Source organism: Ixodes scapularis, unplaced genomic scaffold, assembly GCF_016920785.2.
Source record: "Ixodes scapularis isolate PalLabHiFi unplaced genomic scaffold, ASM1692078v2 PGA_scaffold0__279_contigs__length_252992795, whole genome shotgun sequence".
NCBI classification, from domain to species: domain Eukaryota; kingdom Metazoa; phylum Arthropoda; class Arachnida; order Ixodida; family Ixodidae; genus Ixodes; species Ixodes scapularis.
Genome location: NW_024609835.1, coordinates 43059387 through 43082409, shown reverse-complemented (window position 1 = coordinate 43082409; position 23023 = coordinate 43059387). Strand labels below are relative to the sequence as shown.

At 45.8% G+C, this 23023-nt stretch overlaps 1 protein-coding gene across 2 annotated transcripts in view; it reads left to right on the top strand.

Moving 5' to 3' along the window:
- The window catches only part of LOC8032973 (integrator complex subunit 8), a 52660-nt gene extending 30570 nt beyond the window's left edge, over positions 1-22090 (top strand). For both annotated transcript variants that reach the window (XM_029966893.4, XM_040209311.3), the window contains 11 exons: positions 5509-5616; positions 9299-9506; positions 11246-11358; positions 12140-12224; positions 13159-13255; positions 13733-13766; positions 16109-16168; positions 16651-16712; positions 18119-18237; positions 20725-20879; positions 21745-22090. In XM_029966893.4, coding sequence (XP_029822753.2) covers positions 5509-5616; positions 9299-9506; positions 11246-11358; positions 12140-12224; positions 13159-13255; positions 13733-13766; positions 16109-16168; positions 16651-16712; positions 18119-18237; positions 20725-20879; positions 21745-22044 — 1341 coding nt within the window. In that variant the 3' untranslated portion in view covers positions 22045-22090. The remainder of the gene's footprint in view (positions 1-5508; positions 5617-9298; positions 9507-11245; positions 11359-12139; positions 12225-13158; positions 13256-13732; positions 13767-16108; positions 16169-16650; positions 16713-18118; positions 18238-20724; positions 20880-21744) is intronic.
- Positions 22091-23023: the final 933 nt, after the last annotated feature.

The window sequence follows — 23023 nt, the reverse complement described above, 5'->3', positions numbered from 1 at the left end:
CTCTTCCCTCTCGGGTCGCGTGTCAAGCGTGACCGGAGGGGGGTGTGGGGGAGGGGGGGGACCCGTTTACCGTTTACATGACTGCATTGAACATGCAGCACACCCTGTGCACTACTGTATTACAGGTTCTACGCTCTGCTTTCAGCCATGTCGCGCCGCCCGGCAGGCTTCTGCGGAGGACAGCAGGGTGTGCTGCTTGTAGGAATGCAGTGCATGTTGGAATGCTTTTGCATTCCTACACGTAAGCAGTCTTGAGTGTCCTCCTGTAATTTTTATTTGAAAGATAATTCGAGCAAAAAGGCCGCAGGTATAAAGTCAGCGGGTGACGTAGCAGTTGGTCACCATGTGCCAATGAAATGAACTTCTTTCCAGAGTTTCTGGGGAACTCTGTCATAATCTGATAAACAGCCTCACATGCACATAGTGTCCGTGGCCGTTTTTCGGATGATGACGGTGCTTTCCGGAAGAGGTTACGGTTGCAAATGAAAGCCGAAATCTTTTTGTTTTCTTACGCAATTGTTGTGTTTCTAAAACCATGGAGTACTCGCAGCCGTTACGAATAAACCTTTAGTACATATAGAACAACTATTTACAATCAGGGTGATTCCGGTATCGGCAGACGGCAGTGTTCGGCTGGCTCGCTGGCTCGCGTCAGTCGCTCGAGCTCGCTTCTTCCTCGTCGTTCCGTGTGTCTACTTCTGGACACAACACTCCCTCAGACTAATCACAGTCCGTACCGAGACACCGGCTTGCGTGCTCTCGAGGGGTATCGGCGTTCCGCGCTTTCAGACGTTGTTCGGGCACCCAGAGAAGGGACAGTTGCTTTTAAATCTGGTTTCCCACGTTCCGCTGATGTACTTTCCTCCGGTTCGGGATTGAACAGAGTATCTGACTCGGATTCCCCGGTGCCTGCAACTTGGCTTGGTCGGCGAAGAAGTTGGTTGACGTGTCGTTTCCAAACTCCGTTGGGCACCTTGACCTTGTAGTGCGCTCTCCCAAGACACTTCAGAATCGTGCCTGGAATCCAACTTCTCTTTGCCTTTCGGTAGTCTCGCACCAAAACCCCGTCTTTCTCTTCAAACTTCCTTTTCGGTTCTTTCTGAGCTTGAAACTCCGATAACTTCTCTGGGTGAAGTAGATCCAATCTCGTTCTAAATCTCCGCTTGAACAACAGTTCTGATGGTGCGAAACCAGTGGATGTGTGTGGTGTGCAACGATAAGCCATCAGAACTCGGGAAAGCTTCGTTTGTAATGACCCTTCGGTCTGTTTCCGCAGTCCTTGCTTGAGCACTTGTACTGCTCGTTCGGCTGCACCATTCGTTGCGGGATGAAACGGAGCACAAAACTTGTGTTGGATTCCATTTCCCCTCAAAAATTCTTCGAAAACCTCAGAATGAAAGGGTGGTCCATTGTCCGAGACAATAGTTCGCGGTAGTCCATGCAGTGCGAACAACTTCCGCAAAGCTTCCACGACTTTCTCCGCAATCGTGCTCGACATTATTTCCACTTCTAGCCACTTAGAAAAGGCGTCGGTGACAACTAGAAACCTTTCCCCTAGGAACGGGCCAGCAAAATCAATATGCAGTCTTTCCCAGGGTTGTTCGGGTGTCGGCCAGTGGAAATACTCTTGAACTGGTTGGTTCCGAAACTTCTGACACAGAGAACACTCTTCGACTGTTCTGACAATGTCATTGTCTATGTTGGGCCACCAAGCATGCAGTCTTGCCAGACTCTTCATGCGCACAATGCCGTCATGTACCGCATGAAGCTCGTGCAGTACTCTTTCTCGGCATGCCTCTGGAATAACAACTCTTCGGCCCCACAATAAGCATTCTTCCTCCACCGTAAGTTCCAACTTCCTCTTGAAGTATACTTCCATATCTGGACTTACGTTCTCAGGCCATCCGGTTTGAGTGAATTTCAGTGCCTTGGTGTACAGTTGGTCTTTCTCTCCTGCCTCCTGCAGGGTCTTCGTGTCTACTGGACACAGGTCTAGCTGTCCCATGTAAAAACTTGTGGCATAGTCGTTCACCTTTTCTTCTTGTCCATCAATTGGCAGGCGAGATAGGGCATCGGCGTTGAGATTGTCTTCTGATTTCTTGCAGACCATTGTATATTGGTATGCTGACAAAAGCATTGCCCAACGTTGCAATCTTGCAGCTGCTATTGTTGGAATGCCTTTCTTGGGTCCAAGGATGGTTGCCAACGGCTTGTTGTCGGTTACCAAGATGAAGTTACGTCCATATATGTAGTCATGGAATCTCTTCACTCCAAAGACGATCGCTAGAGCTTCCTTCTCCAGTTGAGCATAATTTTCCTCTGCTCGAGCAAGTGTCCTTGATGCATAAGCAATAGGACGCTCTGTCTTGTCCGGATACACGTGCGCTAACACGGCTCCAACTCCTACTGGGGAAGCGTCGCAAGACAAAATCAGTGGTAGCTCTGGATCATAGTGAGCCAACACTGGGGCTCTGCTCAAGATTCCCTTGAGTTCCTGGAATCTCCTGTCGCACTCTGGTGACCAGTTCCACGGCATGTCTTCATGCAGCAGAAGCGTGAGCGGCTTTAGAATCGTAGACAACTTGGGCACGAAACGTCCGTAGTAGTTTACAAGTCCCAAGAACGATCGTAGCTCGCTCACATTCTTGGGAACTGGTGCTTCCTGTACAGCCTGGACCTTTTTCCTCATTGTGCTTATTCCAGAACCGCTAACTGTATGTCCCAGGTAGTCCACCTTGTCTTTCATGAACAGGCACTTCTTTTTCGCTAGCCGAAGTCCACGATCCTTCATGCGCGTTAGTACTTCGTGCAGTCTCTCTAAGTGCGTTGTATCGTCCTCTGCGGTTACCAAAACGTCGTCCAGGAACACGCAGACACCTGGAATCCCTCCCAATAGTATCTCCATTTGTTTCTGGAAGATAGCAGGGGCGGAGGCGATCCCATAAGGTAGACGCTTGTATCTGTAGAGTCCCTTATGCGTGTGTATGGTGACGTACTGGCGAGACTTCTCATTCAACACCAGTTGCTCGTAGGCGTGTCTTAAATCCAACTTAGTGAACTTCTGCCCACCGTTCAAAGTCGTGAACAAGTCACTGGCTGTTGGCAGAGTGTACTGGTCCACTTCAAGTTGTGGATTTACCGTGAGCTTGTAGTCGCCACAGATCCGGACCTCTTTTTCTCCTTTTGGAATGTTGACTGTAGGCGTTGCCCATTCACTGTAGTTTATTGGCTCGATGACGTCTCTTTTTACCATGTCATCTAACTGTGTTTCGATCAGATGCTGGAGTGCATAGGGAACTTTCCGGCTTTTCATGAACTTTGGTTGGGCGTCTGGCTTCAGCTGCAGATTGACTTCAACTCCTTTGAAGCACCCTAGTTCCTCTTTGAAAAGTTCTTGACACTCGGCCAGGATGCCTTCCAAGCAATGCGCATCTTTCACAGTATTCACCTGGAGTGCTGGCATCCATGTCTCGTCCAGGACTTGTATCCAATTTCTTCCCAACAGTGGTGGCACCTCTGCATTAATTACGACTAGTGGCAGCGTCCAGGTCTTCTGATTGCTTGTGACCTGGACATCCGCAGTACCACAGACGTTCAAGCTTTGTCCTGAGCAAGTGCGAAGCTTGGTCCTGAAAGGCTCCAGCGTGCGAATCTTCAGTTTTCCTTGCAGCCGCTTTGGAATCACTGTCACCGTAGCTCCGGTGTCCACCTCCATCTCCAGAGTCACTTCATTAATAAAGACGCTTTTCTTGAGGGGTGGTACAGTCAGTATTTCCGCGTTTGTTCGCAGGACTAAATATTCGTCCGCTCTCTCTTCCTTTTTCAACTGTTGCACCGCTCCTTTTCCTTTCTTGGCTGGTCCCTTGCGTTTGCCTTTTCCACGCTGATTTGACGTTTTCCCTCTTTGTTGCACGCTGCTGTATTTGCAGGCTTTCCGCAGGTGACCCTTTTGTCCACATGCGTCACAGTCGTAGCCCTTGTAGCGGCAATCTTGAGGAGTGTGGTTGGTTTTGAGACAACGCCAGCAGGCAGCGCTTGTACTTGCTAGTTGTTTCACCTCGTCTTCAGCGGTGGCGCGCGCATCCTTGAGAATTTTCATTTGATCCTCAGCCGCTTCCAATCCCGCTACTAATTCCACAGCTCGTGTCAGTCAGATTTTCAATTGTCAGGCACTGCTTCTGGGCCATCGTGTGATTGAGACCACAAACAAATCGGTCGCGCAGTTGCTCCTCGAGTTTGTCTCCAAATTGACAGGTCTCCGCCAGCCGTCTTAGTTCTGCCAAATATGTGGTTGAAGGTTCACCTGATCTTTGATCCCGCTTTCCAAATTTGAAGCGTTCGGCTATCACTAACCGCTTAGGCGAGTAGAATCGACTTAGGAGTTGTACGAGCTCTTCATAAGTCCTCTTGCTCGGTTGCTCAGGAGACGAAAGATCCCGAAGTCTGGAGTAAGTTTTCTGTCCGATGGCAGTGATCAAAACAGAAACTTTCATCCGATTGGTCTTGATGTTTTCTTTTTGCAACTCGAAATACTCTTGAAGGCGTTCCTCGTACTCGTCCCAGCTTGTTCCTTCCTCATAAGGTCCAATCGAACGCGATAGGTCGTCCATGATGCACAGTACCTGGTTCGGTCGATTCTTGCCCTTGTAGATCAGGTCTAGGTTGATTCCTCGTCGCCACTTTGTTGTGTTTCTAAAACCATGGAGTACTCGCAGCCGTTACGAATAAACCTTTAGTACATATAGAACAACTATTTACAATCAGGGTGATTCCGGTATCGACAGACGGCAGTGTTCGGCTGGCTCGCTGGCTCGCGTCAGTCGCTCGAGCTCGCTTCTTCCTCGTCGTTCCGTGTGTCTACTTCTGGACACAACAGCAATCACGCTACTTTAAAAATTTGTCTGACCTGTTTATGAGGTTTGCATGACATGACATCACTCAGAGACTTGGAGAGACACTTGTGTTTTTAGGTAATGCATACAAGGGTTGTATGAACCCTCACTGCATGGCGCCACCACCGCGCCATCAGAAGGGCACCTTCCGTGTGAACTGAGAGATGGCGCGGGACTCGGTGAGAAACCGTGAGGGGCCATCCGAATGGTTGGGGGTGTGCGCGAGCTGGGAGGGAACCACGGTGGTTGCGATGGATCTTGTCGGAATAAAGCACCTCCAGTTCTTTAGTTAAGATTTATTTCTACTCCACACATGAGCCGCTGCAAGTATAGTTAAGACGTAACAGTGTGAACCACATTTCCTGGTTTGAAGAAGGCCATCTGACTTTTGTGTTTATTGTTGCACAGGGTAGTTCTTACCTTTGGGCTTGAATTCCAGTTTCAGTGCAAACTTTAATTCGTGGACATAGCGAAGCCTCCGAGAGATTGTATGCAATGGCCGAATGGCGGAGGAGTGTTGGTGGCCAAGTGCGCTAACATGGCCACTGACTCTCCTCGGTCTTTTGTGGCTTCTGGTTGAAGGGTAGATTCCAATGTACGAATTGTTTGCTTCCAGTGGAAGCTGACGCGCAATCTGCGGGAGTTCCATCGTGGCCTTCCCCCCCAATGGCAGGGGCGCATGTATGTGCTCTTGGCCAAGGCTGTGGAACTACGTTCACTCAAGGTACATGCTTCGGTATTCTGTTGCACGAGTGTGTTACACGGGGCTCATGGTTTGGTTCAGAACTCCCTACTGCTTGAATTCTGTCTGGAATTCCAGACAGTGTTTGATTATAATAAATTATTCTGGGAGGTTCAGAGCCTTCCAGAATTCCTAAATACTTAAGGGCTCCAGATACTCTCAAATATATGACTCGAATCTATTCCAATGCATTTATGATCAATAGTTGCTTCCTATGCTCTCATTAATGAACATTGTGGGGGGCTGCTAGATCCTGCATTCTCAAACTGGCCCCCTAGACCTTTTGGGGTTCTCGAACACCCCAAGCAGTTTCTTGAGCACCCAGATTTTAATGTGAAACATTCTTTGGCTAGGTGTCCGGCATTTCGTGAAGGCCAGGTTAAAGCATGGTGGCAAGGCTTGAAACTGATTGGTTGATGAATGGGGGGAAGGGGGGGGGGTAGGCAGGCAGGCACTCATGTGACCAGAGACCAGAGAGGTAGGCGAGGAGGAGCTTGACCACCTGTGCGCACTGAGGGTGAGGAGCTCGAGGGTATACAAGGCTCTAGAAGATCGCAAGGTTCATCAGGCTGATATGCGGTAGCATTGTGTCATTCTAGGAACAACTATCCAGTGTACAGATTGTATTTGATGAAGAGCACCGTGAACATAGGCATCTGGCTTCTGGAAATTCGGAGTATTGCTAAACGTTTGTGATGCTAGGCTATTTCATGTATGCAACACACTTGTCTAGCAATTTGCCATAAATTGTCTTGTAGTCACACCTCTGACTAAAAAACGTTTGCTTTTACAAATTAGGCACTGTTTGCTGTTTACAATCATTGTGGTATGATTAGGGTTCCGTGTTTTATGGGTCTATTTTCTTTCAAATTTGGTGGTGTTTTTTTTGGGGTTTATTATTTCTTCCAGAATCTGTGTTTTACCATGCTTATTTTCAGTGCCGGACAAGAAATCAGTCTTTATCGGGACTAATGTTACTAAATGACTGTATATCTCTAAATTTGTGAACCCCTTCAGCAGTTCATGGAACATACATCCGTGACCCAAGTACTGGGAAAACGTCATCCCAATACCGACAACAGAAGACTGGGGCCCGTGGCAAGAGACGTGGTTCCCAAAGAAAAAGACCTCCGGGACAAAGAGTACAGGTTGTGTTCGGAGCCTCAAAAACAATGCCGCAGATTTCTTTCCCCAAAACTGGGGACTTCTCTCCTCAAGGGGAGCTCTAATTCGGGATTCTTCAGTGTTCTCCGTTTGCGACAAAACTCCTTCGGCTACTGCTTTTAGGGGTTTATCGGTTTTTACTGAAAACGCAGAACCATGGCTATGATCCAGCTCACTTCCTTTTGTGACCTTGTTTATGCACCATATGTTCTGGACTATACTAGTCTGTACTCAGTGTATATAGTCTGCAGAGAAATGTTCAGCTGAAATTCCTTAGATAGTTTGCACCCGGTGCATGGCACCCGGTGTGTTCTCTGCGCTCAAAAATGATCATACGCAGCAAACATTGAAAAATGTCTGCTCTTATCATGCAAATTTTTTTTTTATTCATTTGAATATTTACATTCCTTAGTTCTGGGCATTTTGTAGGGGGGCAAGGCAATACAAAACAATAGCAAACAATATATATAGGAATAAACAAAACATTTTTGTGATGTAGAAATAGTGAATATGGCAAAAAATACACAGGGTGTCTAGCGACCGGAAAAACCGGGAATTGTCAGGGAAATTTTAATTACCGGGAAAAATTAGGGAATTTTCAGGGATATTTTCAAAAAGCGTGCTCAGTAAGGAAAAATGAGCCGGAAACGCCACCGAGTGCCCTGAGCAAAGACTTGAGGGCTTGGGGGCAGAAAAATAGGCAATAAATTCTGCTTAGAGCGGAGCGCAGGCTCTGCTTACCCAATGTAGAGTCTGCTACACGATGCAGAGGAAATAGCCGACAAATCCAGTCCAAGCCTTTGATTGGATTGGTGTGGATTGAGGGCTCGACACTAGGCTAGATCCATTTATAGCTACTAGATTTAGTAACAAACTGGAAAGCCACAGATCCCAATCCAATCCAAGCCATAAGCCAAAAGTATCTGAAAGTGTGCTTCTGGCAGCCATGCGGCCATGCTGCCATTCGGCTATTGACGTGTGTGTTTGAGCATTGTGTTTTCATCGTGTTTCCTTTCCGGAAGTGAGCTCTTTGCCGGCGATGTCAGCGGCAAGAAAGTGCTCGTTTAATCCGGACTGAACGAACCCGAATATTTTGGAATATGCAAACTGGATTAAGTTGTGCCAAATGATCCTCACAGGGCCCATTGTTCAATGCCGTGTGTTTTAATGGTCTTATATATTTAACCGCCTCTACAGTGGTCAAGGAATTTCACTTGAAATTGTCAGGGAAAACCCAGAAAAGTTAGGGAAATTCAAGGTAATAATTTGCTAGACACCCTGATACAACACTTTGTAGAATATATAGAAACAAAGGATAGTGATGGGTGCTATTGGAAGAGTGAAGTGAAAAATTATTCCAACAGTAACTTTTTTAGTGCTGTAGGAAAGTAGAAAGGGGCCACAGAGATAACATCAGTCGGTAAATTGTTCTATTCGTGTATTCATGGAAAAAATTAATGCTTAAACACGTTAATTCTGCATCTGTATTCACATACTTTTAAGTAATGACCTGTACGCGGCAACACTTAACTAGTTTCTTCAAGATAACATTCTTTCTCGACACCGGTTCTGCCGTTTAGCATGTTGAAAAATAAAGTCCTTGGATGGCCTCTGTCCTCCAACAGAGGCCATCCGAGGTTGCGGTGTATTTCAGTAATCTTTTAGAGAAATCGTAATTACCGGAGACAAACCGAGCTGCCCATTTCTGATTACCATCGAGTTGTTCAATGGTGTGACGTCTATGCAAATCCCATGTGGCACATGCATATTCCAAGATGGGACATACATTCAATGTGTACAACATTTCTTTAACATTAGTAGGTGCCTAACTAAAATTGTGTTTGAGAAGGTTTAATGTGTGGCTGGCCTTAGATGAAAAATAATCAACATGAGCATTCCATGAAAAGTTACTAGAAAATAAAATTTCCAGATACTTATATTCAGGTATAATAGTTAAACTCGTGCCACCTAGGAAATATTCTGTGGCCAGTGCTTGCCTTTTGTTAAAAGATCTGAATATGTTACCTTCATTTAAATTTAAGGTCATATTCCATGTTTGACACCATGACATCACAGAATGGAGATTGTCTTGCAGTATTTGAGAATCTGCTTCACACCTGATATCACAGTATATACAACAATCATCAGCATACAGTTGGACATGGCTAGAAATCATTATTAACATAATCTCTGATGCACAAAATTTGTCGCATATCGTCATAACGAATAATCTTGAAAAGAAACCAAGTCCTTGCATAGCTTGTACCGTAGACTGTCTGCATGGCATAAAAATCTTTTAGCCATGCATGTTCCACAGACTAGTTCAGAAAACACGGTATTATTGTTAACTCTTGCAAGCATCTTAACTGTTTTTTTTGTTTTTTTTGTGGAAGGACTCTGAGAGCCCTTGACACAAAAAAGTTTGAGAGCTGTGTTGCAGCAGCGCGGGCTCCTACGTTGAGTGAGCGGGTGAGCAAGCACGTGCGTTTTCTTTCCTTAGCGTTACGGTGCGTCGCTGGCCCTCCTGCGCACGGTGGACTCTGAGCTGATGCCGCAGTGGCGCCGCCTGGCGTCCCTCCTGGCCAGTGAGGTGCGCCACACGGAAGTGCTCCAGGCGGCTGCCAGCACCAACCTGGGTGCCAGAAAGGCCGAGCTGGCGCAGCTGGCCAGGGACACCGTGCTGGCCTACTACAGGGACGCCGACACAGGTCTGGCTTCTACCGTTTGCACACACGGGAAGGCAGCACTCGGGGGTTTTAAAGAGTGGCATCTAAAAAATGTGATCAGTACAATGTAGTAGTAAAGCCCCTTGATAAATTCATGCTGTGCATTTCTTACCGGTACCGACAACCATCCACATGCATACGCATGAGGCATGTTCTGCAGGCAAGGGCTGTGCCCTATATGCTTCCAAAGGCTGCTAATTTTGGCGCTGTGCCGCCACTTGCTTCAAAGGGCCGCACAAGGCATGGGTCCTGTGCATTGGCACATTTGGCATCACTCGCAAGACAAACCTAAGCACATGAAGGGGTTTTATGTAGTAGTGTCTCTGCTCCTTTAAAAGGGGTTTCAAGCAGCGCTTATTCCATTGTTTCTTTGTAATGCACCCATTTGTAAAGAGCCTTGGTGTATGTGTTTCTGTGTGCATCTGCGCACAAAATCTTGACTACGGTGTATATTTGAAGTTAAGTAGAATGGCGGGACAGCAGTTATTACGCATGAATTTATGACGAAATTCACCAGTGTTTATACTTCTGTTACATTCCAGGTTACTTAGAAGTGCTATTTAGCTCTCCATTTACGTTTGTGTATTGGTCATTGCAGGAGCTCCAGTCATGCATAAACAGTTGTGGCACTGCTGAGGTGTGCAAGCTTGCACTGGAAGTATAGTAGATCGAAAAGATGTTGGCTCTGGCCTCATCTGTTGATGATTACAGGGCCTAACTTCTAAAACTCTGGAGGCTAGGCACTGCTTCATCGAAAACATGCTTGTCACTGGATGCTCATGCTTGTCACTGGATGCTGTCACTTACTCACATAGACACTGAGGCACAGCTTCCCTGATGGGCTCCGGTGGGCGTGAGCCACTGAGGCATTGCCTATTTTTTGGGTTTCTCGCTCTTTCGGTCTTTACCAAAAGCACCCAACATCAAATATGGAATATTTTGACATTTATTACATACTACTTTATTCCTGGCATCTCAAATGGAATTACTATAAGGTGGATGTAACAGCAGACACCAGTCATGATAATAATGCTTTTCTCTGAAAACACAATTTGAAATGCATAGGCAACCCAGTGAAGTAGAGCAATATTTCTTGCAATCTTTTAGAAGTCACACTTTCGGTTGGTTTCTGTGCTACTGTTCGACCCTCATACAATTTTTTTCTTAGTTTTATTTGCTGTAGTTGGTCCTGCATATATTAGATAACAAAATAATTTGATTCCATCTTGGTGAAATGAACATTGATTTAGTTCTCTGAATTGTGTAAAAATAAATGCCAGACAGTGGCGTAGCCATTGAAGAAGCTTATGAAGGTTCAGCCCCCCCCCCTCCTCCTCTTTGAAACCCAGCCTACCCTATAACGAGGGATTACTGTATACACATGCATCAAGCACGTAGCCAGGGGGGTGGCCCATAGGACCCGGGCCCCCCCCGAAATCTTCCATTTTGCTGGGACCTCCTGTCCCCCCTCCCCCTCATACAGCATTTTGTCATGGGCGGCCCCCCCCCCCCCCCCCCATTCCCTCCGAAACAAAATTCTGGCTACGTGCCTGACATGCATTTTAACCTCCCCCCCCCCCTTCCCCCTCTGCTGCACCCCAAGTCATAGACATCCAGCCACCCCCCCCAAAAATATATATATATTCCTGGATACACCACTGATGCCAGAAACCAGAAGCTGTTTTTATTTCCACGTTTGGTGCTTCTCTGCTGGTGTGCAGACCCATGCCAGGAAATGGCGGAGCTGTGCTGCACCCTGCTGCTGAACCTGCACGAGTGGGACGTATTTGCCGAACTGGAGAGGCAACAGCGAGGCCCCGTTGGATTCCTCGAGGTGCTTTCTTTTCTCGGCGAATGTATAGAGGTTTTTAGTACGAGGACAGGGTTGGCCTTTGGGTTTCTTGAAACTTTCTGGATATACTTGTTGTGACAGCCAATTCGTCCCATTCCTTAGAGTCACCCTTTTGGACCCACCTTGTGGGTTTGCGAGCAGGTGAAGCGGAATAACACTCTCTCAAAAATACATTTGGTTCCTTGGGAATTTAAAAATGTTCTGGATCGCCATAACTTGTACTTGCTCACCGTACCTCAACAGTGCTCTTGTCATTTTTAATTACCTACCTTTGTAGATGATGAGTGAATTCTGTAGTCACCATCAACTTGTAAAAAATGCAGTGTTTTAATTACTTTTTTTGCATTCCTTGCTTTGTTGTGGCACTTCAGTACTGGACCCTACACTCCTTATGTTGTGAGTGGTCCTCCATTGCTTTTATGAGGTGCTTCTATAACATCATAGGCTACCAGAGTTGAACTTGCCCTGCATTCTTTCTTCTCTTTTTCTGACTATAGGTAGTCTTGCATAACTTGTCCTCTGGCACTTTCTTTATCCTTCATTTGACAAACAACTCTTAAATTATGTCTGCAACTAATTTGATTTTGATGAATTCACAGTTGAAAACGGGTGGGCCTGGTAAGTAAAGTTCGATGATGGCAAGCCTGCTAAGTTTGTTTCATCACTGTTTGCTAGCCCTGCCCTTTCATGGGAAGACCGATTAAATAGCTTTCATTCTCCCAACTTGCTGTTTAAAACTTTTTATTGTGCCCGCACGCGACAGCTGTCGAAGGTCCTGTCGGCCGTCTGCAAAGATGTCTGCCTCAACAAGTTCACCCGGTCGATTGCCCAGGAACTCTGGGATCTCGGTGAGCATTTGTCTTTTCACCCAAAGAAACCCTTAGTTACATTTGGGGAGATCTTGAGAACCCCTCCCTGCTTTAGGCAGCCTGACGGCGAAACAGTGCAATAGCTTGCAGACTTCTCTAACATAAATACTAAGGAAAGAAGGTAGGAGAGTTTGGACTGTAGCCATGCATAAGAGCTTAACTTGGCTAGACATGGCTTCTGCTTAATTTTGAAAAACACTTTACTCGGCGCAGGGGCGGATTTATGGGCCATGCTTTGGCTGAACGGGGAAAGGGGGGGGGGGGAGAGGAGTGTGCTGAGAGGTGACGTCATGGGCGAAGCGTTGTGGAATCTATTGTGTTGACCTAATAATTGCCATGGCACCAAAAACTAAAAACTTCTTCCTAGAAAAAAAAGCAACAATGTGTATATAGTTCCCCCTTCCAAAAAAAAAGAAAAATTGACTTCGGAGGGGCCTAGTGATGGGGGCAGTCGCCACCCCCTAAATCTACCCATGACTGGGGCAAAGACGTTGGTGAAAAAGTTTGGGTGTGTCAATGTAGTCGGGAGGATAGTTTTGTAAAACCCTGGGCTGCTAGGGTCCTATTAAAAATTAATTGATCTCACCAGAAGTTGTATAAGAAACAGCCTATCTAATAATTTAGTTATTTGCCTTAATTTTTTTTTTATTTTTTTTTTAAGCTTGACCTTTTATGGGAGGGCGGAGTGCTCATTATGAATGCATGCAAAATATTAACAAGCGACGAAAGAAAAGAATAGAGTTTGAGACTTGCGCAGTGCTCTAATCAAGTTTGACTAAAAGTACTAGTGTTTCCCTTTATCCCTACCAAAGCCGAACAGAAATTTGGTGGGTCAAGCGATGAATAACTGTGACGTGGTCATACGCAAGCACTAGTTTCTTTCAAGAAATTTGTTGCCCTGTTTCCCTTGCAGTGCTGTCCATGTTTACTACTAACTTCTCTGGTCACAAGCGTGGGGCCTCGGGGACTGTGAAGGACACGGCACAGCGCGATGCTAATGCACTCAGCAGGTGAGATGGGGGAACTTCTCAGGTGTCTGTCTCTGTTCTCAAGACTGTGGTCCCCCAGACGTGATTCAGTTCTGGAGGTGCATTCTTAGGTAGTTCTAAGGAAGTGCTGCACATTTAGACACAGAAGAGATTGCAACATAGCAGACCACTGCTATTTCGTTTGGCTCATTTTATAAGAACCTCTTCATGTTCGATAAAGTGGCTCAAGTTTTGGAGAAAAAAACATCTTCCTTGGCCATGTCCAATTTCTCTAAGATTATAATCACATCTACAATCATTAGAAAAATTAAACTTTAGTTTTAGCTATTCTGACTAATTCGAAACTTCAAAATGGAGATTTATTTATTTTTTGCTCGAATGCATCGTGGGCTTTCTACTTTATTTGCTCCGGAAGTTGCTCTGATATTTCTCTTGGGCACAGTTTGCTTGAAAAATATTTGCCACCAATTTAATATCTTCCCCCTTTATGTTGAACAGGAACACATTCCACTCCTTTGTCCAGCAGCTCAAAGTGAGTGTTCCTCTTTGGTATACTGATTTTGCATGTTTAGCATATATATTTAACGAAGAAGGATTATGGATATTTAATAAACAATGTCTCAAGTGTAGACAGTTTTTCCCTATTATGTTAGTCTCTTTTAGTCAATTATTTTGTCTACATGACCTTTCCTAGTGAGGCCGTGCAAGGCTCACAACGGAATTGTGCTTTCATTCTAAATAATCAGGAATGAATTACTGTAGAATCTCTTTAACCCTTTGACGGTCGAGTTTGTTTTTCCCAGAAGATGTTTTCCAGTAGTCGGGTTTCGTTTCCAAAAGAACAGTATGAAACAGCAAATGCTCAGGGTTGTTTTTAATTGTCTAGCGGGAACACATACAGTGCTTGCAAGCTGCTTAGGTCTAGAATCATCAAATGAAATTGCTGAAAATGAAAGGTTCTCACCTTTCTTCCTTTCGGTTTAATTTTGCCGCATCCACTTCCACGACATTCCAGTGGCTTCAGGTTCCTAGCCGGAGGTACTTTACAGAGCTCCTCCGTCGGACGATGAGTTCTGATCCTCTGAATTTAATTTTGAGAAGCTTTGTAAGTCTGAATCGAAAGAGCCAATGGCCGTACCGCCAGGGCGTCCAGTATGCGAAAGGAGCATCACATGCGCGGAGCATCTAATTTGAAAACTATGGTATAAACAGTCCAGCAGAGGGAAACACTGTGCAGATATAATGTTTATAGTTTGCCAGAGACATATCAATTAGCAATTCCTCATATGGTTCCTCGTATTGTTTTGTATTCAGGCGGGCACTTTCAAATGTGTAATCGCTGGCGTACATCTACGGCGACCACCGTGAAGGGGTAAATAAGGGAGGCCCGGGTCTTCACGAGCAAAAATCAGATTTTTTTCTCAATCTCTAATTAAAAATATATATTTTTAATTTGTTACTTAGAAAGCTTGTACTTATTTAGTATTTAGTTTACATTGATTGGAAGTCACATATCCAGGCTGTTTACTAGCATGATTTGAAGAAATTTTCGTCTATTCTCAGAGTTAATTTTTTGTCACTACACCAAGTTTTGCTCACAGTATCTAGATGCTGGATCCGAATCATTTCTTTTAGGTTTCATACCTCATAACTTGAGAATGTGTAAGATTTTCTAACTGGCTGGAATGATGCTAGAAGTATAAAAATAGTTTTGTTGTACTATTTTGTCACAATTTTTGATGGGGTATCTTGTAAAAACATTGCGTAGATGTTTGTCATAAAGTCGCAATATCTTTAGCACAAAAATATATAAGGAAAAGCTAAGCTTATCGTAAAATACAGCAGAAGCTCCTACTTCGTACAAGTGCCCACTCCCTTCAAAGCGCCGGCATCAGCCGAAAAAATTCACCCCGTTGCTGCGGCCACGAGACCACTAGTGGCGATGACGGGGATATTTTGTGAAAATAAATGTGCTTTCTCTGATTCTGTTCACCCTGCCTTCAAAGCTCTTTACTGGCCGCCATCTTGGTTTTTACCGATTTGACCGTATAAGTGCTCATGTCTAGATTAACCCAGTTTTCAGTAAAAGTGGGGTGGGTGCTTCTTCGGTATTTTACGGTATAGCTCTGTCCACTCAATAAGATAAAAAGTAACACAAAACTTTGAAAGAATAAAGTCTCCCCTTAAGTGGAAATCTAAGGGGTCAGGCAATATTTCTGCACTTACCGGAAGAAACAAACCAGGCAGGCATTTTCCTAGACCCCACTTAGGCGAGTTTTTTTTCCAAACGGACTTTCCTGTATTCCAAAGAGAGATCAGTATTTAATTATTCTGCATGCTATGGTCTAGCACAGAGGAGACCAAACCGTATTTTGCGAGCCTCAAGCTGCCTTTCGGGCCCCCCTCCCCCTTTTATGATCAAAGGAAGACATATGGAAAAAATGGGAGCTTGCATTTTGTCCGCTTTGTGCCATGATATGCACATTGAACAAAATATTTGTTTTAGGAGTGGCTACTCACAATAAAGAAACATACTGAGCAATCACTTTATGAGTGGAATTTGCTGTAACCACCAACTAAGAGGAAAACATTTTTTTTTTTTTAAGTGCCGCGCTTGTTTTTTATTGCTGCTCTTCACTTAAAATTGCTTCTTTTTTTTGTCCTTTTGAATCTGTCCATCTGGCCACTCTTGTTCTAACATGACTCTGCCCATGGTGTCCCCTTCTACCACCTTCCTACGAGAGCAATCTTTTAGTCAGACTGAACTTGCATAATTATCTTCCAAATAGTGCGGGCATAAAATAAAGGTATTCTGATATATATGGGACATGACTGTACTCTGAATTTAAGCTTGTGTGCACTTTCTGTCCTCAGGACAACCTTGCCCTGACCATCCTGCTCTCCTGTCTGGCCAAGCTGTATAACATTCTCAAGGTGAGTGGGGTGTGTTCCTAGGCAGATCATTTAATGCTTTAGTTCGTTGCCATTTTACCCCTTCTTGGCAAACGAGGTAACTTCTGTATAAGACAACCACTACCATGGTGGTTGGCTTGATCACAACGTTTTATATTGAGGGATGTCCAGGCAGGCTTTGGATAAAACATAGCTTTAGCTTGGAAGCAGCTCAGGCATGACTAAGCCATGTACTAGGGCCTTGCTCCAAGCTAAAACGGTACCAACATTTTCCCTATTGTGTTATGCAGCTTTGTCATTTTAAAATGGTGCAATAAACAGATTGTAAAGTTGCGAAACTGTGTGTCGCGAAAATGTGAGTGCGTGGGACGTTTGAAACCACCTTCTTTTCTCCCTTTAACAAGCTCTCTTTGTGCCTGACCATTCTTAATCATGTTCTCGAGGAGCTAAGTAATCTGTAAGTCAACAGCAAGTGCCTAGTAGTTGCCTCCGCGTCACTGCAGGAGGACAGCAGTGCCGAACTGTGTCTGGAGCATGCCCAGCTATGGCCCACTGTTGTCACCAGGTGAGCTTGGGTCTGTTCTCGACCACATCCTTGGACGTCATGGTTACGAATACAGGAACGGAATTTCCGTGTCGAAACGAAACGTCTTTGAGTGTGTGCTGCCGACATGAAAGTATAGATAATATAAGGTTGAAATTGTGCCGAGGTGCATCAAGTACCAGGAAAGTTAATTACATCTTGAAAATTGAGCTATGTATTCCTAATTTTCTTGTTGTGCAGCATTTTCAGTGACTTACCAGTTTCAAGTTGACACATTCAGTTTGTCCCAAAGCAAAGTTATGAAACACCAGCTTCTATGACAGCAGCTATTGCTCTTTCTACTTCTGAAATGGTGATGTTATTTTCAGTCATACCATGTACCGTATTTTCCGGACTATAGTCTGCACCCGGTGTATAGTCCGCAGAGGCAAATTTGGGGTCAAAAATGAAAGTTTTTGCTTAGATAGTCCGCACCCGGTGCATAGTCCGCACCCAGTGCATAGTCCGCATCTGGTGCTTAGTCGACACGAAATTCTTCTCATACGCGGCACACCTCGACATATGTATGTTTTCTTAGCTCACAAAAAAGCCTATAATATACATAAATTATCAATAACATACTCTTTTATTCACAAAATCCGTCCCGTCTCGTCATAATCAACAATATTGAAAAACATAATTCCTGTATAGTCCGCACGCGTAGATAGTCTGCACAGCCAGAAATTTCAACTGTTAAACTTGTATAGTCCGCGGACTATAGCCCGGAAAATATGGTACATACATCTTTGGCAGCTTTCAGGTCACATTCAGCCTGCCTCAAACAGACAGCTCTTGCCGCTCCCACCGAGCCTGTTCCAAATCGTTGTTATTTTCACTTCACAATCTCTCTAGAACTGCTCGCTACATTCCAATCATTGGGGATGCCGTCTAGGAATGGTGCCTAGAACGCGTCACCGACCAGTGCTTTTACTGCGACCTCAAATGCGATCCCTCGATTTCCGCCCGGTGACGTCGTAGAAGCATTACGCCGCTGCCTGCCGTGGTCCTTGCGGTGTCTGTCACAGCGGCAGAGGTGGACGCGACAGACGCCCGTTCTGCCGGAGGCCGCTCTTCAGCTGGGCAGTTTGTGGAAGCTTCCGTGGCCAGGGGTTGGGATGCCACGACGGCAGTGACGCTCACATTCACCCATACTTTTTGCCAGAACTTCCGTGTCCAAATCGCCGGGATCGGGACATCCGACTATGTGACGTGCCTGCTTCCGTGACATCATTTGTCGCAACATCGGGACCATTTTAAGCGGGAAGGGCGCTAGACACACCGGTCGAAGACACGTTCCAGGCACCATAACCTGGGGCCACTGGAATGCATGTGTGTCGCGCGTGTTCTCTCGGTTTGTGAAACCCGGCCGTGGTGTCCCCGACTCGCAGCCCGTCCTCGCTGTGCAAGGCCACCCTGACGGACGTGTTTCAGTCGACGCTGCAGCACTGCCTCGCCGTCAACAACTCTCACGCCGGCTGGGTCAAGCTTCTGGCGGACTTCTGCTATGGTGGGTTGTGCCTCCTTTCCTCGTTTCGAGCGGTGGCATGTACTCCTTTGCTTGCATTGGAGAGGGTACTTGAGCCATGTGCATAGGCATAAGACGTGCAGTGTCTCGTCCCACCCAGAGTTTGATATCGCCTCGAGTGCGTCTTTGTATACGTGGATGTGGTAACCCCATGGGAGCACCATCGTGACTGTCGTATTGATGTACCACTGGTTTTCGTAATACTAACTTGAGTGCAAGCTTTTTTTTAATCCGAGCGTCGCGATCCAGCTGTACTCCGGTTGAACTCTAGTGGTCATCAATTTAAACGAAGCTCCAATGAATTTAATCAAAGTTGTTACCAACCTAATCCCAATGCCATTTATTTTAATCCAAGAGTCGCTCAATTTGATTTGATCATATCTGTGAATTAACAATGAGTGCTGCTCATTTGTCACAACTGTATTAGAGGCCTGAGGTGCTTTCAAGTCACGATTGAATTTTTAACGTATTTGCATGTTTCATAATTGCTTTCTCATATTTCAAATTTATGACTTCACGGTATGCTTGCGCCGTGCCGCGGCTTAATCAATAGCTGCTGTCTGCTATTTTAAATCGTCTGCAAAAAACTTTGCGGTATGCTTGCACAACGCTGTGGTTGCACGTTATAACACGGCAATCCTTGTTTGGTTGAAGGCAGCAGGCAATCTGCTACATTTTGTGGCAAAAAAAAAACTATTGGAATGGTGCGACAATTTACATGCACAAGTCACCTGCCACGTTAAAGGGAAGCTAAAGAGGTTCTTGAAAAAATATGAGTTAGAGGTGAATTCTAGAGTGTTTTTAACCTATGAATCTGAATATCACGCGGGCCTTGCTCGTGCCATTGAGGTACGGGGCGCACATGCGGCTGCGGGTGTTTTTTATTCTTGGCTGCAGGAGGGGGACATAGTTTTTGTATATCTCGTTAACAAATCTTGTGTGGGTAGTTTTTTTTTTTATGAGGTCTCGTTCTTTTTGTAAAATCAACTTTCGTTTTAAAGGGGCCCTGCAAGGACTTTTTACTGTTTTTTTAATTTGCGCCGAACCTGAGCGCACTGAACGTAGTAACTTAGTGAAACTTTTCTTTTCGCAAAATTCGCTTTATTTTAAAAGTTATAGGCAATTTAGAATTACAAAAACAAGCAAAAAATAACCTCCTTCATGACGTCATAGGTCCTGGCTTGAGTGGCCGTGAACTAGAGAAGGAATAGTGAGCTCATCGAGCGCTCACGGCCGCCGCACTCCTTGTGGACGGCGCCAGAGGGCGCCACTAAAGCATGTTCTGGATAGGCTGAATGCAGCGGGCAGCCAAAGCGGCTTTTATTGCGTTTGCTCCGCGATTAAACACTAATTCGGCATGACACTTCATTGGCCACAAACGACAGCAAACACGGGGTAAAGATCAGTTCAGAATGGGAGCCACTTCGCGCTGCCATACCGCGAAATGGCCAAACCGCAAGACAAAGCCTCTTGCCGAAGGCCTTCGGAACGCTCGGAGCCGGTCGGATCCTCCTGTCCATACGACTGCAGCGCCACCGCGTACATCCGGGATTTTTCCGTGTCGGCGCCTTATCCCACTACTCCTTTCTAGTATGCGCCGCCTTTGCCACCGCTTGGCGGCGGGTATGTCGACGAGTCATTTCTTGTTTCCGTACTTTATAAACTGCATTTCTTTGTTTTTTTTCATCTATAATAGTGAACAAAAACTACTTTTATAAATAATTGAAACGGTTCGCGCCACTTATATTTTGTATTTCGACCAAAAAGAAGTTTTTAGTGACTCTGACCAGTAGTAAGCCCAGGACCAAAGACGTCACATTTTGCGCGCTTTCGGTACCGCGGGTCGCCCTCGTCGGTGGAGGGTTTCCGTGTCGTCCGGTTAAAATATGGCGCACTGATATTTAGCTACTCTTTCCGTGCCCACTGGCTTGCCCGAACCCCAAGAGACGTGGAAACCGCATAAAAGGTAGACCCTCAAATATGATTGCAGGGCCCCTTTAAGTGACTTTTCTGTCGAGCAGACCTTGAGGGCACATCGAAAGAGCGTCGACACCACAGAGGATTTGTGAGTTGTGGGTGGTCTGACAAGAAGTTTGGGTAGCGACCGGTGTGCGTTGCTTCCTCTACACCTGGAAAGTTGAAGTGATTTTCTGTTTTTTCTGGATTGCAAGCTCTCTAACAAATATTGAATTAAAAAAGAAAAAAACAATCTAATTTGAGGTCCTTTTTGTATGCCACTCTGATGGTGCCATGTGAACTCTGGACAGTGACGGATCTCACTGACTTGGAGGGTCCATTGCTCATGAAAGCGGTGCCAAGAGGGTGTCTACGTGGGTCCCATATACTGGCGCCACTTTTGCAAGGCAGCACTGTTGTGCTTCGGGGAGTGGTACCTTGGTGTATTCGGTGCTTCGCGAATATCTGTGGTGTTAGGCATACCGTGAGATGTGGTCTCTCTCGCTGCCGCAGCTCAGGGCCACCACTCAGCAGCACTGAAGCATTACCTGACCTCTGTGTTGATGAGCAGCGACTACTTCAGCCAGACGCCGCCCAGGACCCTGGTGGATGACACCATGTATCGCAAGATGGCACACTGCTGCACCAAACTGCAGTGCCACACGCAGGTGCTGCGCCCAGCTTTTCTCGCATGCTCACTCTTGTGGTGTTGGGGCCAGGGTCTCAACTCCATGGAATTCTTCAAAACTGCTCAACTGTGAAAGTGTTATGACGTAAATAAAAACTCTGGAGGCACGGAGCGAGACAAGCATTACAGTGATGGTTGAAAGCAGCCAATGACTTTGTAGGAAAATATGTTAATTAACACTTTTAATAATATGTATAGCATTTACAAATATTTACGCGAGTTAAAGAAGTCCGTTGATGTAGATGAGCCGAGTGTTGACTGACATGACCTTGTGAGCGTGCCCTCATCTGGCCATAAAACCACGGGTCAGTGGCCCGTGCCTTTCTTCGGTGTCCTCCTTTTGTCCAGATAACAGCCCAGTCAATTCAGTCACCTCAACTTCTTTATACCTTCTTGTTAGTTTATATTGTTTTCATTGATATTTTTACATTTCTATCTTCTGAAAAGGTTTACAGTTGTTTGGCAGTTTTCTAGCCATTAACTGTTTGCCTCCTTTGTTTGTGAACAAGCTAATGGGGCCATCTATGTGGAGCGCTCTTTCGTCTGCTTCTTGCACAGGGGTTGCAGTGATGTCAGAAAGCCGAGCTCTTATTGGCTGATTGACAAAAATAGTAGACCTCAAAGCATCTAGCATTGAGGTCTACCCACTATCCTTCCAATCAGAACTCGCCGTCGTTCTGACGTCACCGCAACCCCTGCGCATAAAGCAGACGACTTGTTCTCAGCATTGGCTACTTTTTGAAAGGAATGGAGGTGTCCATATTTACGGGACATGACTGTACATTATTGTTTCTGCGGCAAATGTGAAGCCCGCGCCGCGAAAGCTAAGCGACCACCGGATGCAGGCGGCGCTCCTGTGCCAGCTGATGGAGGAGCCGGACTACGGGGCCGCCTTTAAGTCCCTGAACGAACGGCAGTGTCAGGACTCGTGCGACTCCCTGTACGCCCACGTCTGGGACGTGGTGCTGCTGGAGTTCCTGGTGAACCTGCACACCCGCAGGGGCGAAGTGGAGTCGCGCCAGAAGGCCCTGCGCTGCCTGGGACAGCTGGAGCTGAACCCAAACAACAACCAGGAGATTCAGAGGGAAGCCGCCAACGTCCGCAGGGCACAGTTCCTCAGGGTGCTGGCGAAGCAATATCTCTGACCGCTCACAACCGCTCGCGTTTTGGAAATAAAGCGCAACTACAGCCCGTGTTGTTCTGAAAGATGGCATATGTACGGGGTGTGGCCGTGAGGACCGGCATATTTGGCATACCTCGCAAGAATCTAGTTACAAACGTACGTACCTGAAACTGGGCACGCGAGCGTCGTTTCGTAAAACGTGTTATGTCTACAGTCTAATTTAATTTTTTTTTTTTTAGAGCTTACTTTGAAGGTGGTGGAATGTTAAAGATAATACAGTGTTCAGAGTGTCGTTCGACGGCGCCCTTGCGGAGCGTTCAAGTGCCGCCCGGCGACACTTTACGCCCGCATTCAAATGCCGTCCTACCGTGCAAATGCTGTGCTTTAGAGAATGTCTTGCTTTTGGAAGTTTGTGGCCGACCCAAAATTGGTATGCTTACTTTCGCTGTACGTTTTTGTGTTCAATTTGCTAATTATGTGTATACTCGGACCCTATAAAACTTTCTTCATAACAAGTAATACCTAAAAACCAAAGAATGACAAAAAAAAAAATGTACGCGTGCCCTGAAATTTTTTTTTTTTTTTTTTTTTTTGTATTTTATAGAGGTTGCTGCTGCCACTGGAGAACGTGAGATTTAAACTAAAATTAATTTTAAATCAATCGCAGACTGATGGCATCCACAGCTACGGTCACCGCTGGCGAATGCCTCGAAGTTGTCCGCACAGAAACGAGGAATGTGGAGGAGGTCCTCGGTGGTCGTTTTCTTGCCTGGTGCAACTGCAACGTAACCATTCGTGTCTTCGCGAACCTTGCTTCGAGAACGGGATGAAGTGGGAGCCTCGGGAAGAGAACCGGTAGACGACGGAGCGACGCAGCCGCGTCGCCGCGCGGGCACATCACTCCCGCGTAACAAGGCAAGGAAAAAACATAGTTCGTTCGTTTTCAATCAGTAATAGCTGTATTATGTCACCTACATCCTAAGATTTGACGTGGTTGTCAA